The sequence below is a fragment of the Synchiropus splendidus genome, chromosome 11, assembly GCF_027744825.2.
Source record: "Synchiropus splendidus isolate RoL2022-P1 chromosome 11, RoL_Sspl_1.0, whole genome shotgun sequence".
NCBI lineage: Eukaryota > Metazoa > Chordata > Actinopteri > Syngnathiformes > Callionymidae > Synchiropus > Synchiropus splendidus.
Window position 1 is genome coordinate 4664574 of NC_071344.1, and position 14165 is coordinate 4678738.

General features: G+C 42.2%; 4 protein-coding genes across 4 annotated transcripts; all 4 read right to left on the reverse strand.

Annotated features, from left to right (window-relative positions):
- Nucleotides 1–16: 16 nt before the first annotated feature.
- On the reverse strand, nucleotides 17–2805 carry LOC128767510 (protocadherin alpha-3-like). Its single transcript, XM_053879616.1, has one exon. It carries the CDS (start codon nucleotides 2648–2650, stop codon nucleotides 263–265), a length of 2388 nt encoding a protein of 795 aa, XP_053735591.1. The 5' UTR covers nucleotides 2651–2805; the 3' UTR covers nucleotides 17–262.
- Nucleotides 2806–3173: 368 nt separating this feature from the next.
- LOC128767511 (protocadherin alpha-8-like) lies at nucleotides 3174–5787 on the reverse strand. Its single transcript, XM_053879617.1, has one exon. The coding sequence runs from the start codon at nucleotides 5669–5671 to the stop codon at nucleotides 3290–3292; it is 2382 nt and encodes a 793-aa protein (XP_053735592.1). The 5' UTR covers nucleotides 5672–5787; the 3' UTR covers nucleotides 3174–3289.
- Nucleotides 5788–6327: 540 nt separating this feature from the next.
- Nucleotides 6328–8881, reverse strand: LOC128767763 (protocadherin alpha-3-like). Its single transcript, XM_053880042.1, has one exon. It carries the CDS (start codon nucleotides 8689–8691, stop codon nucleotides 6328–6330), a length of 2364 nt encoding a protein of 787 aa, XP_053736017.1. The 5' UTR covers nucleotides 8692–8881.
- Nucleotides 8882–9650: 769 nt separating this feature from the next.
- LOC128767350 (protocadherin gamma-A1-like) lies at nucleotides 9651–12147 on the reverse strand. Its single transcript, XM_053879339.1, has one exon. The coding sequence runs from the start codon at nucleotides 12006–12008 to the stop codon at nucleotides 9651–9653; it is 2358 nt and encodes a 785-aa protein (XP_053735314.1). The 5' UTR covers nucleotides 12009–12147.
- Nucleotides 12148–14165: the final 2018 nt, after the last annotated feature.

The following is a 14165-nucleotide window of genomic DNA, read 5'->3' on the forward strand; positions in this document are numbered from 1 at the left end:
TAGGACTTTCGACTTTAAATACTTTCCAAAATAAACAGAAAGCATAGTGTGGAGTGCAACATACTAGATGAGGTTTAGTCCCAAAGAGAGCAATTTGGCACTTTCTGCCACATTTCAATTCTTGAGAGTGTGGATGTATGTGTGTGTGTTTGGGCAACCGCACATCTCCAGCCATCTCTAAACAGGAGTAACTACAAAAACACTGTAAGATATCCACACAATTTAGACACGATTTCAGCACCACAAACAGCTCCGAAAATCATCACACATTTTCATGGAACTGAAATCGTCCTACCTCTTCAGAGGTCCTCCTCCTGTCAGGCAGCACCAGAGTGTTGGCATGGCTGCCAGGAACTATAGTAGATCCAATACTCATTCTGGGTCCAACTAGCATGTAGCGCTTGTCTCCAGATCTGTACTGGATGCTGTGGCACAGAGTTCCATCATAGTTGGTCTCTTGCAGATATTTAGAAGTGTAGTCTGTGGATTTGGAGCACTGCATTGCGATCAACACGATGATGCTGATGATGAAAAGGACTGAAACGGAGCCCAAAGTGATCATCAGGTAAAAAGTCACATCCGTGTCTTCATCCACTTTTGCTGAGCTTTTCACATCAGAAGCAGCAAAAGCCTCTTTGGGCTCCACAACTTTGACCAGCACAGTAGCTGTTGCTGAGAGAGACACGTTCCCATTGTCTTTGACCAGTATGACCAGTTTATGTTCCGCCTCGTCTGTCTCTGTGAACGAGCGGAGAGTTCTGATCTGTCCCGTATAGCGGTCCAAACCAAAGAGGCTGTGGTCAGAAACTTGCTGCAGTGAAAACAGTAACCAGCCGTTGTAACCTACATCAGCGTCATAAGCTCTGACTTTAGTCACCAAGTGTCCTGCGTTCACATTGCGGGGAATCTCCTCCACACCTTCAGCAGAACCATTGGAGTTGACTGGATACAGGATGACTGGAGGGTTGTCGTTCTGATCCAGGATGAACACGTTCACTGTCACGTTGCTGCTCAGTGACGGACTTCCAGAATCTGTGGCCACAACTTGGAACTGGAAACTCTTCACTGTCTCAAAGTCAAAGCTTTTCAATGCAGAAATGTGTCCATTTTCTGAGTTGATGTTCAGGAAAGACAGCAGGTCGTTCTTACGTCCTTCTCTCACTATGTGATAGGAAACAGCAGCGTTCTCGTTCAGATCATTATCAGTTGCGCTCACAGAGAACACTGATGCTCCAGCCAGGTTATTTTCTAACAGATAAAAGTCCAGTGGGTTTTGTTGGAAATGTGGACTGTTGTCATTCACATCTGATATCTGGATGTTGAGGGTTTTAAAAGAAGACAAAGGAGGTTCACCACAGTCTGTGGCTTTTAGTATGATCTCATACTGAGACACTTCCTCTCTGTCCAGAACTGTTTTTGTAACGACTGAATATGTGTTTTCCTTATAAGAGGGTTTTAACTCGAATGGTACGTCATTAGTTATTTGTAGGATTATTTTCCCATTTCGACCAGAATCTTTGTCTTTAACTTTGATGAGAGAAACAACTGTTGCTGGTTTGGAATCCTCAGTAACACTGGTGGACAGTGACGTCACCTCTATTTCTGGTGGATTGTCATTAACGTCTATAATTTTAATAATGACTCGACATTCTCCAGTGAGTGGAGGAGTTCCTTTATCTGATGCTTCGATTTCTAATTCAAATGCATTACTTTCTTCAAAATCCAGTCCTCCAACAAGGATAATTTCACCAGTCATTTTGTCCAATTTATAAATATGTTGGATTCCTCTACTTAACGTTTTTCCAAAAGAGTACTGAAATTCTTTGTTAGAACCTTCATCTAAGTCTGATGCATTAAGTTTAAATATTGTTGAACCACCAGGCATATCTTCTTGAACTTCAATTTGATAAACATCCTGGCTGAATAGAGGCCGATTATCATTTACATCCAGAACAAAAATGGAAACATTTAATGTCCCTACTTTTTGTGGTTTGCCCCCATCAACAGCAGTAATTTTAAGTGAATGTTGAGGAATATGTTCTCTATCTAAAGATTTTTTCAACACCAGGAACGGCATCTTTTCAGCGTCTCTTTGACGTATATTGAGATCAAAATATTCATTTGATGTTAAAGTGTACGTTCGAATAGAGTTAATTCCTGCATCGGGATCTTTAGCAGCGTGTATTTGGAATCGAGTGCCTGGGAGTGTTACCTCACTAATATTAAATGACTGCTGCTTTTCAGGAAAATTTGGAGAATGGTCATTAATATCAGTAATTTCCACAACCACATAGTGAATTTCTAACGGGTTTTCTACGATGATCTTGAGCTCGATCAAGCAAGACTCCCTCCCCTGACAGAAGCCGTCTCTGTCTATTCTCTTACGGACGTACAATTCTCCATTGTGCGGGTTTACCTCAAAAAACGCGTCCTCGGACTCAGAAACAACACGGAACCGTCGAGCAACCAGAGAGCTGATATCGAGACCCAGATCCTTGGCCACATTTCCCACAATCGTCGATTCCTTCACCTCCTCGGGAACAGAGTAGCGCAGTTCAGCCAGAGCCCGTTTTCCATCGAGAAACAATGCAGCCAAGAGAAAGAAGCTCAAGGAGAATCCAAATACTCCCATTCGTCTATTTGTCGCCATCTTCAAAACACCAACGAAACGAATCCACCTTTAGTGAACAACAAATCACATCCAGCTCATACTCGAGAGATATGCAGGAGGACCAGAACACGATGCGGCGTCGAAGGACTGTCCGCTGTCTGGTTCCCTGACAAACAAAAGCGTTTTGAGACGTACGTCGTCCACCAGCGATAATGCGACACTGACACCTAGAGGACAGTCAGTGGCAGCTGCATTTTGTCTCCCAGAGAGTGCGATAAATTTAATTGAACCTCCTTTAAACAACAAGGTCACAATTATTTGTTGATGATAATACAAAAGGTTGAAAACAACAGATAACAGATAACGACTGAGTTTTATAGTCTCATTAATGTCATGAATATATCAATATAAGGCAATCAAGTTCCAACATTCAATAGAGGGATAATTATTGTTAAGTTAGCAACAAATATTCTGAAGTTATCAGACTGAGCTAATTTTGGAAACGGAGATTCAAGTTCAATTATGAAGCAGAAAATATCACATCTCATTAGAAAACATAAAGAAAATATCCGAAATGCAATTTTTGTTTTTAAATAAATCGACAGTGTTTACTTGGGGAAAAAAACAATGAGCAGCATTTGCGAGCATTTCAGCACCATGGTCAGAGAACATGCCTAACTATCCAACATAAGTGACCACAGCTCCTACCTCTTCAGAAGGCCTCCTCCTGTCAGGCAGCACCAGAGTGTTGGCATGGCTGCCAGGAACTATAGTAGATCCAATACTCATTCTGGGTCCAACTAGCATGTAGCGCTTGTCTCCAGATCTGTACTGGATGCTGTGGCACAGAGTTCCATCATAGTTGGTCTCTTGGAGATATTTAGAAGTGTAGTCTGTGGATTTGGAGCACTGCATTGCGATCAACACTATGATGCTGATGATGAAAAGGACTGAAACGGAGCCCAAAGTGATCATCAGGTAAAAAGTCACATCCGTGTCTTCATCCACTTTTGCTGAGCTTTTCACATCAGAAGCAGCAAAAGCCTCTTTGGGCTCCACAACTTTGACCAGCACAGTAGCTGTTGCTGAGAGAGACACGTTCCCATTGTCTTTGACCAGTATGACCAGTTTATGTTCCGCCTCGTCTGTCTCTGTGAACGAGCGGAGAGTTCTGATCTGTCCCGTATAGCGGTCCAAACCAAAGAGGCTGTGGTCAGAAACTTGCTGCAGTGAAAACAGCAACCAGCCGTTGTAACCTACATCAGCGTCATAAGCTCGGACTTTAGTCACCAAGTGTCCTGCGTTCACATTGCGGGGAATCTCCTCCACACCTTCAGCAGAACCGTTGGAGTTGACTGGATACAGGATGACTGGAGGGTTGTCGTTCTGATCCAGGATGAACACGTTCACTGTCACATTGCTGCTCAGTGACGGACTTCCAGAATCTGTGGCCACAACTTGGAACTGGAAACTCTTCACCGTCTCAAAGTCAAAGCTTTTCAGAGCAGAAATGTGTCCGTTGTCTGAGTTGATGTTCAGGAAAGACAGCAGGTCGTTCTTACTTCCTTCTCTCACTATATGATAGGAAACAGCCGCGTTCTCGTTCAGATCATTATCAGTTGCGCTCACAGAGAACACTGACGCTCCAGCCAGGTTATTTTCTGACAGATAAAAGTCCAGTGGGTTTTGTTGGAAATGTGGACTGTTGTCATTCACATCTGATATCTGGATGTTGAGGGTTTTAAAAGAAGACAAAGGAGGTTCACCACAGTCTGTGGCTTTTAGTATGATCTCATACTGAGAGACTTCCTCTCTGTCCAGAACTGTTTTTGTAACTACTGAATATGTGTTTTCCTTATAAGAGGGTTTTAACTCAAACGGTACGTCATTAGTTATTTGTAGGATTATTTTCCCATTAACACCAGAATCTTTATCCTTCACTTTGATGAGGGAAATGACTGTCCCTAGTTTGGAATTTTCAAAAACTGTGCTAGACAACGACGTCACTTCAATTTCTGGTGGATTATCATTCACATCAATGACTTTTATAATTACTCTGCATTCTCCTTTCATTGGTGGTGTTCCTTTATCAGATGCTTCCACATCAAGTTCAAAATCTTTATTTGCTTCATAGTCTAAAGTGCCATTTAAAATAATTTCGCCACTTAGTCTACCTAATTTAAATGCATTGTGGTCTCCTTGACCTAAAATGTTTGCAAAATTATAAGTGAATTCCCCATTGACTCCTTCATCGAGGTCTCTTGCATTTAACTTATAAATTGAGGTACCAAGTGGTAGATTTTCTTTAACTTCAATTTGATATACTTCCTGACTGAATGTAGGACGATTATCATTACTGTCCAGAACAATTACAGTAACATTTAATGTTCCTGATTTCTGAGGTTTCCCTCCGTCAATGGCCGTCACGATTAACGAATGCGCGTCCTTCTGTTCTCTATCTAAGTGTTTTTTCAAAATAAGAAAGGGGATTTTACTGGAATCTCTTTGACGTATGTTCAAATCAAAAAGCTCATTCGACGTCATCGTATATGTGCGGATGGAATGTAAACCAGCATCTGGATCACTGGCACCTTGCAACTGAAATCGAATGCCTGGAGGTGTTTGTTCACCAATTTCCAAAATCTGTTCCTCTTTAGGAAAATAAGGTGCGTGGTCATTAATATCAGTAATTTCCACAACCACATAGTGAATTTCTAACGGGTTTTCCACGATGATCTTGAGCTCGATCAAGCAAGACTCCCTCCCCTGACAGAAGCCGTCTCTGTCTATTCTCTTACGGACGTACAATTCTCCATTGTGCGGGTTTACCTCAAAAAACGCGTCCTCGGACTCAGAAACAACACGGAACCGTCGAGCAACCAGAGAGCTGATATCGAGACCCAGATCCTTGGCCACATTTCCCACAATCGTTGATTCCTTCACCTCCTCGGGAACAGAGTAGCGCAGTTCAGCCAGAGCGCGTTTTCCATCGAGAAACAATGCAGCCAAGAGGAAGATAATCCAAGAGCTTCCCCGAGCGGTTTGGTGTCCCATCTCCATCGTTGATCAGAAATGCAAAACAATCCCAAACAGGTTTCTCATTCAAAACAGTTCAATTGCCACATCGTGAGACGCGAACGCAGAAGAACCAGAACACGACGGTGCCGCGGGACTCGCTTCTGTCGTCTCGCTCTGAAGCGAACAAAAGGATTCTGCAGGGAGGGACTAAACCTCAGTTTCTTGTGTTACACTGACATCCAGAGGAAATGGACCGGACATCACTGCAACTTTTAAATGTATATGGACTTTTTTTTAATACAATTATTCGTTTTTAATTTACGCTTATAAATATGTGATCACATTTAACAGGCTTTGCCATTAAATGCGAACAAGAAAGCAAAGCGGGCTCATTCGACAATGAGCTGTTTCCAAAGCCAAGTATTTTTTTTCAAAGCAGTTGAAAAGTGAGATTTGATACTTCGAATAAATTCGATATATTTCACTTGAATGTAAATGTGATTTATCTATATTCACAAAAAATCTATACTGGTCGGCATTTAATCGATAAATATTAAGCCGCAAATATTGCAATAGCCACCTACACTTTTGGATTCAATTTCCAACATATGGGAAGACATGTTTATAAATTGTTAGAACTGCTGAAGCAGCAATGATGCACAGTTTCACCTCAACTATCAGAGCAAGTCTGAAGATTATTACTCAAGGAAAAAAGATCCTACCTCTTCAGAGGTCCTCCTCCTGTCAGGCAGCACCAGAGTGTTGGCATGGCTGCCAGGAACTATAGTAGATCCAATACTCATTCTGGGTCCAACTAGCATGTAGCGCTTGTCTCCAGATCTGTACTGGATGCTGTGGCACAGAGTTCCATCATAGTTGGTCTCTTGGAGATATTTAGAAGTGTAGTCTGTGGATTTGGAGCACTGCATTGCGATCAACACGATGATGCTGATGATGAAAAGGACTGAAACTGAGCCCAAAGTGATCATCAGGTAAAAAGTCACATCCGTGTCTTCATCCACCTTTGCTGAGCTTTTCACATCAGAAGCAGCAAAAGCCTCTTTGGGCTCCACAACTTTGACCAGCACAGTAGCTGTTGCTGACAGAGACACGTTCCCATTGTCTTTGACCAGTATGACCAGTTTATGTTCCGCCTCGTCTGTCTCTGTGAACGAGCGGAGAGTTCTGATCTGTCCCGTATAGCGGTCCAAACCAAAGAGGCTGTGGTCAGAAACTTGCTGCAGTGAAAACAGTAACCAGCCGTTGTAACCTACATCAGCGTCATAAGCTCGGACTTTAGTCACCAAGTGTCCTGCGTTCACATTGCGGGGAATCTCCTCCACACCTTCAGCAGAACCGTTGGAGTTGACTGGATACAGGATGACTGGAGGGTTGTCGTTCTGATCCAGGATGAACACGTTCACTGTCACGTTGCTGCTCAGTGACGGACTTCCAGAATCTGTGGCCACAACTTGGAACTGGAAACTCTTCACTGTCTCAAAGTCAAAGCTCTTCAGAGCAGAAATGTCACCATTGTCTGAGTTGATGTTCATGAATGATGTCATGTCTCTCTGTCCGTCACCTCGGACTATCTGGTATGACACTGCTGCATTTTCATCAAGGTCATGATCAACAGCACTAACTGCAAATATTGATGCTCCTGCACCATTATTTTCAAACAAGTACAGTTCCAGTGGATTCTGGGGAAATTGTGGTCTATTATCGTTTATGTCTGATACATGGAAACTCAGAGTTATCGCTGTGGACAAAGGAGGTTCACCACAGTCAGTGGCTGTGATTGTAACTTCATAATGAGACACAGTCTCTCGGTCTAAATGCCCCTTAGTAACTAATGAGTACATGTTCTCTTCAATCGAGGCCATTAACTCAAACGGAACATCATCAGAAATTGTGCACTTCACTTTTCCATTTTGACCAGAGTCTTTGTCTGTCACACCTATAAGAGATATAACAGTTCCAGGTTTGGAGTCTTCTGGAACTACGCTCCGCAGTGACGTCACTGAAATTTCCGGCTTATTGTCGTTGACATCTTTTATTTTTATCACAACTGTACATTCAGATGTCCACGGTAAGTGTCCTTTATCAGACGCCTGCACGTCAATTTTAAAAATATCAATATCCTCATAATCTATATTTCCCTTTACCGTGATGTCACCAGTGACAGGATCCAATTCAAAAATATCTTGCACTTTTTTCTTCAATGTTTTTCCGAAACTGTATTGAATTTCGCTGTTAAGACCCTCGTCTATATCAGTCGCATTTACTCTGACAACAGTCGCACCTATTGGGGCATTTTCATTCAGCAGAACGTTATACACTTCTTTATTGAATATGGGGCGATTATCGTTAGCATCCAGCACACTGATGGTTAAATTAAGACTCCCTGATCTCGGTGGACTCCCTCCATCCACAGCCGAGAGCAACAGAACATGCTCTGCCTTTAACTCCCTGTCCAGCGGTTTTTTAATGATTAAAAAGGGAATCTTGTCTTCATCACGGTCCTTAACCTCAATATCAAAAAGCTCGTTCGCACTCAGTTTATATGATCGGACAGAGTGCGAACCGACGTCAGGGTCTCTGGCCGCGTGAATCTGGAAACGCGTCCCTGGCGGAATATGCTCCGCTATCTCCAGTCGCTGCTCGTTTTCCGGAAAGGTCGGGGGATGGTCGTTCACATCAACTATTTCAACACTCACGTAATGAATCTCCAGCGGACTCTCGACCACAATTTTCAGGTTTATCAAGCACAGTCTGACTCCGTCACAGATCTCCTCCCGGTCGATCTTCTCTCCGACATAAAGCACTCCGTTGTTCTGGTCCAGCCGAAACAGCGCATAATTAGGACCTGAAACTAAACGAAACCTCCTGTCTGACAAAGTGCTCACATCAAGCCCCAAATCTTTTGCCACATTTCCGACAGTAAATCCTATCTTGACCTCCTCTGGAACAGAGTACCTCAGTTGAGCCAGGATCCCGCTCTGGAGCAGAATAAAGAGGATGCCCGAGTCCAACCAGCGGCTCCTTTGTCCTCGATTCCCCATCCTTTAGTTAAAAGACCGAGCTATATGTGAAGAGCAAATCCATCCACGCGCGCACGGAAAAGCCCTCGTAGTTCCACTTCAAATTCAGTTCAATATTCTCACGGAAAGAGCGAGTAAACGTGTCTCTTTTTTATTCAAAAAGGCGAAACCGTCCAGCCTGTGTTCTCCTCCTGAGATGATCCAACGATGGGCAGAGCCACAACACATTCACCCGCAGATTATCCGCCGTAATCTGGTCCACACCGACACCGTGTGGCGTGTCAGATTCATTACCACGAGAGCGGAAGTTGTGTCCATTTAATTTAACATTGAATTCATGTTTATTTCAATCTCCTCTAACACATTTGCAAATGAACATGTTGAGGAATCCATTAATTGTGTCATAAAGATCAGCCATTCTATGAAAACAATGTTTTTATTCTGCAGTTTATTATCCACTTTACAGTTTAACCGGTTTTCTGTTTTTTAGTTAGTCAAAAGTCACTGAAAAACGTATTAGAGATGCTGATGTTTTTATTCGATATCTATTTAAACTATAATAAAAATGACACACACAGCTATTATTTTAGCAATAAATGATGTAATGCAATTAATCTTAATCTAGAATGATATAGATGATGGTATTTAAAGGTGAGCTGTATGTACTAAAGCACTGAGACTGGGTTAGAAAAAGCGTACACATGCTAAAATTGTGATTACATTTAAATTAAAAAAGAAACATCTAAAAACAAATGTGGTGGATACTTTGCATAAAATTCCACTTTAATGGTCGTTATTCTTTTCTATATTTCTTTAGATTTTTGTGAATGAAAACTCAAAACAAAACGTATTACTTTCGTAGTAATGCAGTCATGAACAAGCGCAAGCAGCTTCAGCACCATGGAGAGCACCGTATAAACCTGACACCAGTAATTGCGCTGTTTCATTAAAACATTCTTTTTATCAGCAGATAAATTCCATTATCTTACCTCTTCAGAGGTCCTCCTCCTGTCAGGCAGCACCAGAGTGTTGGCATGGCTGCCAGGAACTATAGTAGATCCAATACTCATTCTGGGTCCAACTAGCATGTAGCGCTTGTCTCCAGATCTGTACTGGATGCTGTGGCACAGAGTTCCATCATAGTTGGTCTCTTGCAGATATTTAGAAGTGTAGTCTGTGGACTTGGAGCACTGCATTGCGATCAACACGATGATGCTGATGATGAAAAGGACTGAAACTGAGCCCAAAGTGATCATCAGGTAAAACGTCACATCTGTGTCTTCATCCACTTTTGCTGAGCTTTTCACATCAGAAGCAGCAAAAGCCTCTTTGGGCTCCACAACTTTGACCAGCACAGTAGCTGTTGCTGAGAGAGACACGTTCCCATTGTCTTTGACCAGTATGACCAGTTTATGTTCCGCCTCGTCTGTCTCTGTGAACGAGCGGAGAGTTCTGATCTGTCCCGTATAGCGGTCCAAACCAAAGAGGCTGTGGTCAGAAACTTGCTGCAGTGAAAACAGCAACCAGCCGTTGTAACCTACATCAGCGTCATAAGCTCTGACTTTAGTCACCAAGTGTCCTGCGTTCACATTGCGGGGAATCTCCTCCACACCTTCAGCAGAACCGTTGGAGTTGACTGGATACAGGATGACTGGAGGGTTGTCGTTCTGATCCAGGATGAACACGTTCACTGTCACGTTGCTGCTCAGTGATGGACTTCCAGAATCTGTGGCCACAACGTGGAACTGGAAACTCTTTAATGTCTCATAGTCAAAACTTTTTAGCGCTGTTATTGTTCCATTTGCCTCGTTTACAATTAAAAAAGAAGCTGGGTTATTACCTGAAGTTTTACGGTCAACTGAGTATGTAACGGCGGCATTTTGACCTTCATCGCTATCGATCGCTGTGACTGAAAAAACAGAGGCACCTGGTTTGTTGTTTTCAACCAGATAAATAGTGTACGGACTTTCAGTGAAAAGTGGAGCATTATCATTCACATCTAGCACATCTACTCTTATAACAGTTGTAGATGACAGTGGTGGGCTGCCAATATCTTTGGCTGTGATCGCAATGTCATAACTGAATGTTTTCTCTTTATCTAAATATTCCTTTGTTACCAGAGAGTATGACTGACCGTCAGGTGATGGTTTCAAATCAAAAGGTAAGTTTAGGGGCACGCTGCAGATCACCCGTCCGTTCTCGCCAGAGTCACGGTCTGTCACACCCACCAGCGCCACCACCGTGCCAGGTGGGGAATCCTCGGGAATCCGACTTGACAGCGATGTGATGTCAATATCCGGTTGGTTGTCATTCACGTCCTCCACCCTGATGACCACGTTACAGTGTGTCGAGAGTGACACTGCGCCTCTGTCCGATGCCTGAATTTTTATTTCATATGTTTGCTTTTCTTCATAATCCAGGCCTCCTTTTACAGTCAAGGCGCCGGTGGTTTTGTCTAACTCGAAAGGCTCGCTTGAAAGCCCGCGAAATTTACTTCGTAGTGAATATTCGATCTCGCCGTTCATCCCCTCATCCGGGTCTGATGCCTTCACGGACAATAGGTACGTTCCTGTCGGTGCATTTTCTTTCACGGTAACCGTGTATTTCTGCTTGTCGCAGACAGGAGGGCTGTCGTTTACATCAGACACATTAATAGTGATATTTAACGTTCCAGATTTTGGAGGTTTACCGCCGTCAATTGCCGTTAATAATAAGTGATGTGTTGCAGTGTGCTCTCTGTCTAAAGGCCGTTGCTGAACAATGAACGGGACTTTTCCGTCATCACCAAAATCCTCAGTTTCCAAGCGAAAATATGGATTGTGGTTTAGTTTATAAGATTGTATTGAATTTAATCCAACATCTAAGTCGTGCGCGCCTTCGATCTGAAACCGAGAGCCAATTGGAGACAACTCCAGGATCTCTAATGTGTAATTCACGTCCATGAATTTAGGAGAAATGTCGTTCACATCGATAATCTCGACCATAACTTGATGCATTTCGAGGGGATTTTCAACAATTGCTTTTAAATTAACGACGCACGGCGCCGCGCTGCCGCACAGCTCCTCTCTGTCGACTCTCTGATTCACGGACAGAATTCCATCTTTGGGATTTACCTTAAACAGGTCCGGCTTTGTTCCCGACGTGACTCGAAGATTTCTATCCACAAATCTTCCCAAATCCAGTCCGAGGTCCTTTGCTATGTTTCCAACCGCCGTCCCTGACCGCAACTCTTCCATGATGGAATACCGTATTTGCGCATCAATCCCCAGAATCAGCAGCGCCAGACAAAGAGAGGTTCCGGCCACACAGTAAGATCTTTTGCAGTCTGTCATCCCCATTGTTCGACACGGTCTTCCTTGAAAAAGAAAATATAAAGACTTTTAAAGGAGCATTTCTGAGGAAAAAGAGCGACGATCAGCGTAAACCGTCCAGCACAGATGGGGAATGTTTCGTCCGCTCATCCACGCGTGACTTTAAGCGAGGACTTGAAACAAAGATCCTTCCTGATCCTCTCTCCGATATGTAGTGTGACAGCGCAACCCTGTGATGGTCTGTCGACAGTACAGTTTTGATTCAGTGTGCTTTGCACAACCTATTATTATTATTATTATATGCATGATTTAAATATATTGTAAAGTCAGAAGTTCAATCATTAATTACTACAAATTATGTAGTTTTATGTTCATCATAATTCGCGATAACACGTATTTATTATTATTATATTATTATTATTATTATTATTATTATTATTATTATTATTATTATTATTATTATTATTATTATATACATGATTTAAATATATTGTAAAGTCAGAAGTTCACTCATTAATTACTACAAATTATGTATTTTTATGTTCAATTCCCGATAACACGTATTTATTATTATTATTGTTATTATTATTATTATTATATACATGATTTAAATATATTGTAAAGTCAGAAGTTCGCTCATTAATTACGAAAATGAATGTATTGTGTTCATCATAATTTTCTACAATACGCATTTATTATTATTATTGTTCGTTATTGTTGTTGTTTTTGTTATATATTATTATTAAATAATCATAATCATATTATTAATATTATTATTATGTATTTTAAATGCATCCCTTTAAATGTTAGCTAATTCGGTTAAATATAATTTAAATTGCATCATAGAATTATAGTTTGTATTTGTTATTTTATCACCATTTAATTAAGGTGTTCTTTTTGAAGCCACCGCTCGTTACAATTTTCACTTTAATAACGATTCAGAATTATTTTAATGCAACTAAATATTTATGTTCTTATAAACAGTATCGGAACTTCTATTCTGGATTATTGCGAAAGCGGTCCCTTTAACAGCGGCAGTTCACTCCCACATCCATGATAGATTATCGGTGAACAGCGCCCTCTCGTGGAGTAAAATGAGACGCCTCCAGAAATGGTTGTTAACTGTTCTGCAACAGAAACTATCGCTCTCTTGCGACTGTGGCTCACTTCATTGGCGTGTTGGAAAAGAGAGTACTGACATGGTGGAAAAAAAGAACGACCACCAGTGAAAGTCAAGGTGACCTAGATTTGTTTTCAGCAGCCACCATTTTCGCCTGCTGTGCATTGATTCTGGATGTGGGCCAAGCATGCGCGTGCGCGTACTCGAGGAGTGCCGCATTCTGCGTCACACTTCCGCCCTGCTGCTCTAGAGTATCATCTTAAAACGTTATCTTTAATATTCTGTTACTCGCTACATTCAGATGTTGATGCCCACGCTCTAAAAATCAGGACAGTCGAAAGGTGGGAAACCGCAGGCAAGGTCAGAGCGCAATGCGCACCCTTGAAAGCAGACCTCACGTTGTCATGGAAACGTCACTGCCGGTGGTGCTGATGGAAGCAGGGAGACGCCCTGGAAGGATGGGGGGAGGGCGTCTGTGAGTGCTGCGTTCATCGTTCTTCTCCTCTTTCTGAGCACCACATGGTGGGAAACTGCACCTTCCACGAATTAATATTGAGTATACCCAGCACTAAATATTCATAAAACGTTATTTAAGCAGAGGAGTGAAGCCTTTTGTGAATGTGTCATAAATTTCAAGTTTCCTTAGACATAGCAGTGTGTGTAAGCAACAAAAATAAAGTGTGCTTGTGATTATTTCCATGTATAAAAGACAAACAAATGATTTATAAAAACGAAACCTTCTTTTGTCCACAGGCCTGACTGAACATGACATCATCTCCCAGGGGACGGCGTCTGCCTGTGTGCATGTGTGTGTGTGTGTGTGTGTGAGCAAGTGACAGATCTGCAGCCATCCGACAGTCCAGATTGGTCCTCTGAGCACTGCAGTCTGTGTTCCTCCCTCGTTTCCTGTTGGCACTCCAGTGTTGGTCCCAAAAATGCAAGCATGTGTGTACCATAATGAACCAGTCGCTTTCTGCTTTTAAAGTATATACATTTAATTCACTTGTTCTCACAGAGCATACGACCTCATACAATACACTTCACAATACTGCTGGAAAGAATAT

Excerpts from the sequence above, each read along its gene's own strand:
- LOC128767510 (XM_053879616.1), bottom strand. The coding sequence starts at position 2,650 with ATGGCGACAAATAGACGAATGGGAGTATTTGGATTCTCCTTGAGCTTC.
- LOC128767511 (XM_053879617.1), bottom strand. The coding sequence starts at position 5,671 with ATGGAGATGGGACACCAAACCGCTCGGGGAAGCTCTTGGATTATCTTC.
- LOC128767763 (XM_053880042.1), bottom strand. The coding sequence starts at position 8,691 with ATGGGGAATCGAGGACAAAGGAGCCGCTGGTTGGACTCGGGCATCCTC.
- LOC128767350 (XM_053879339.1), bottom strand. The coding sequence starts at position 12,008 with ATGGGGATGACAGACTGCAAAAGATCTTACTGTGTGGCCGGAACCTCT.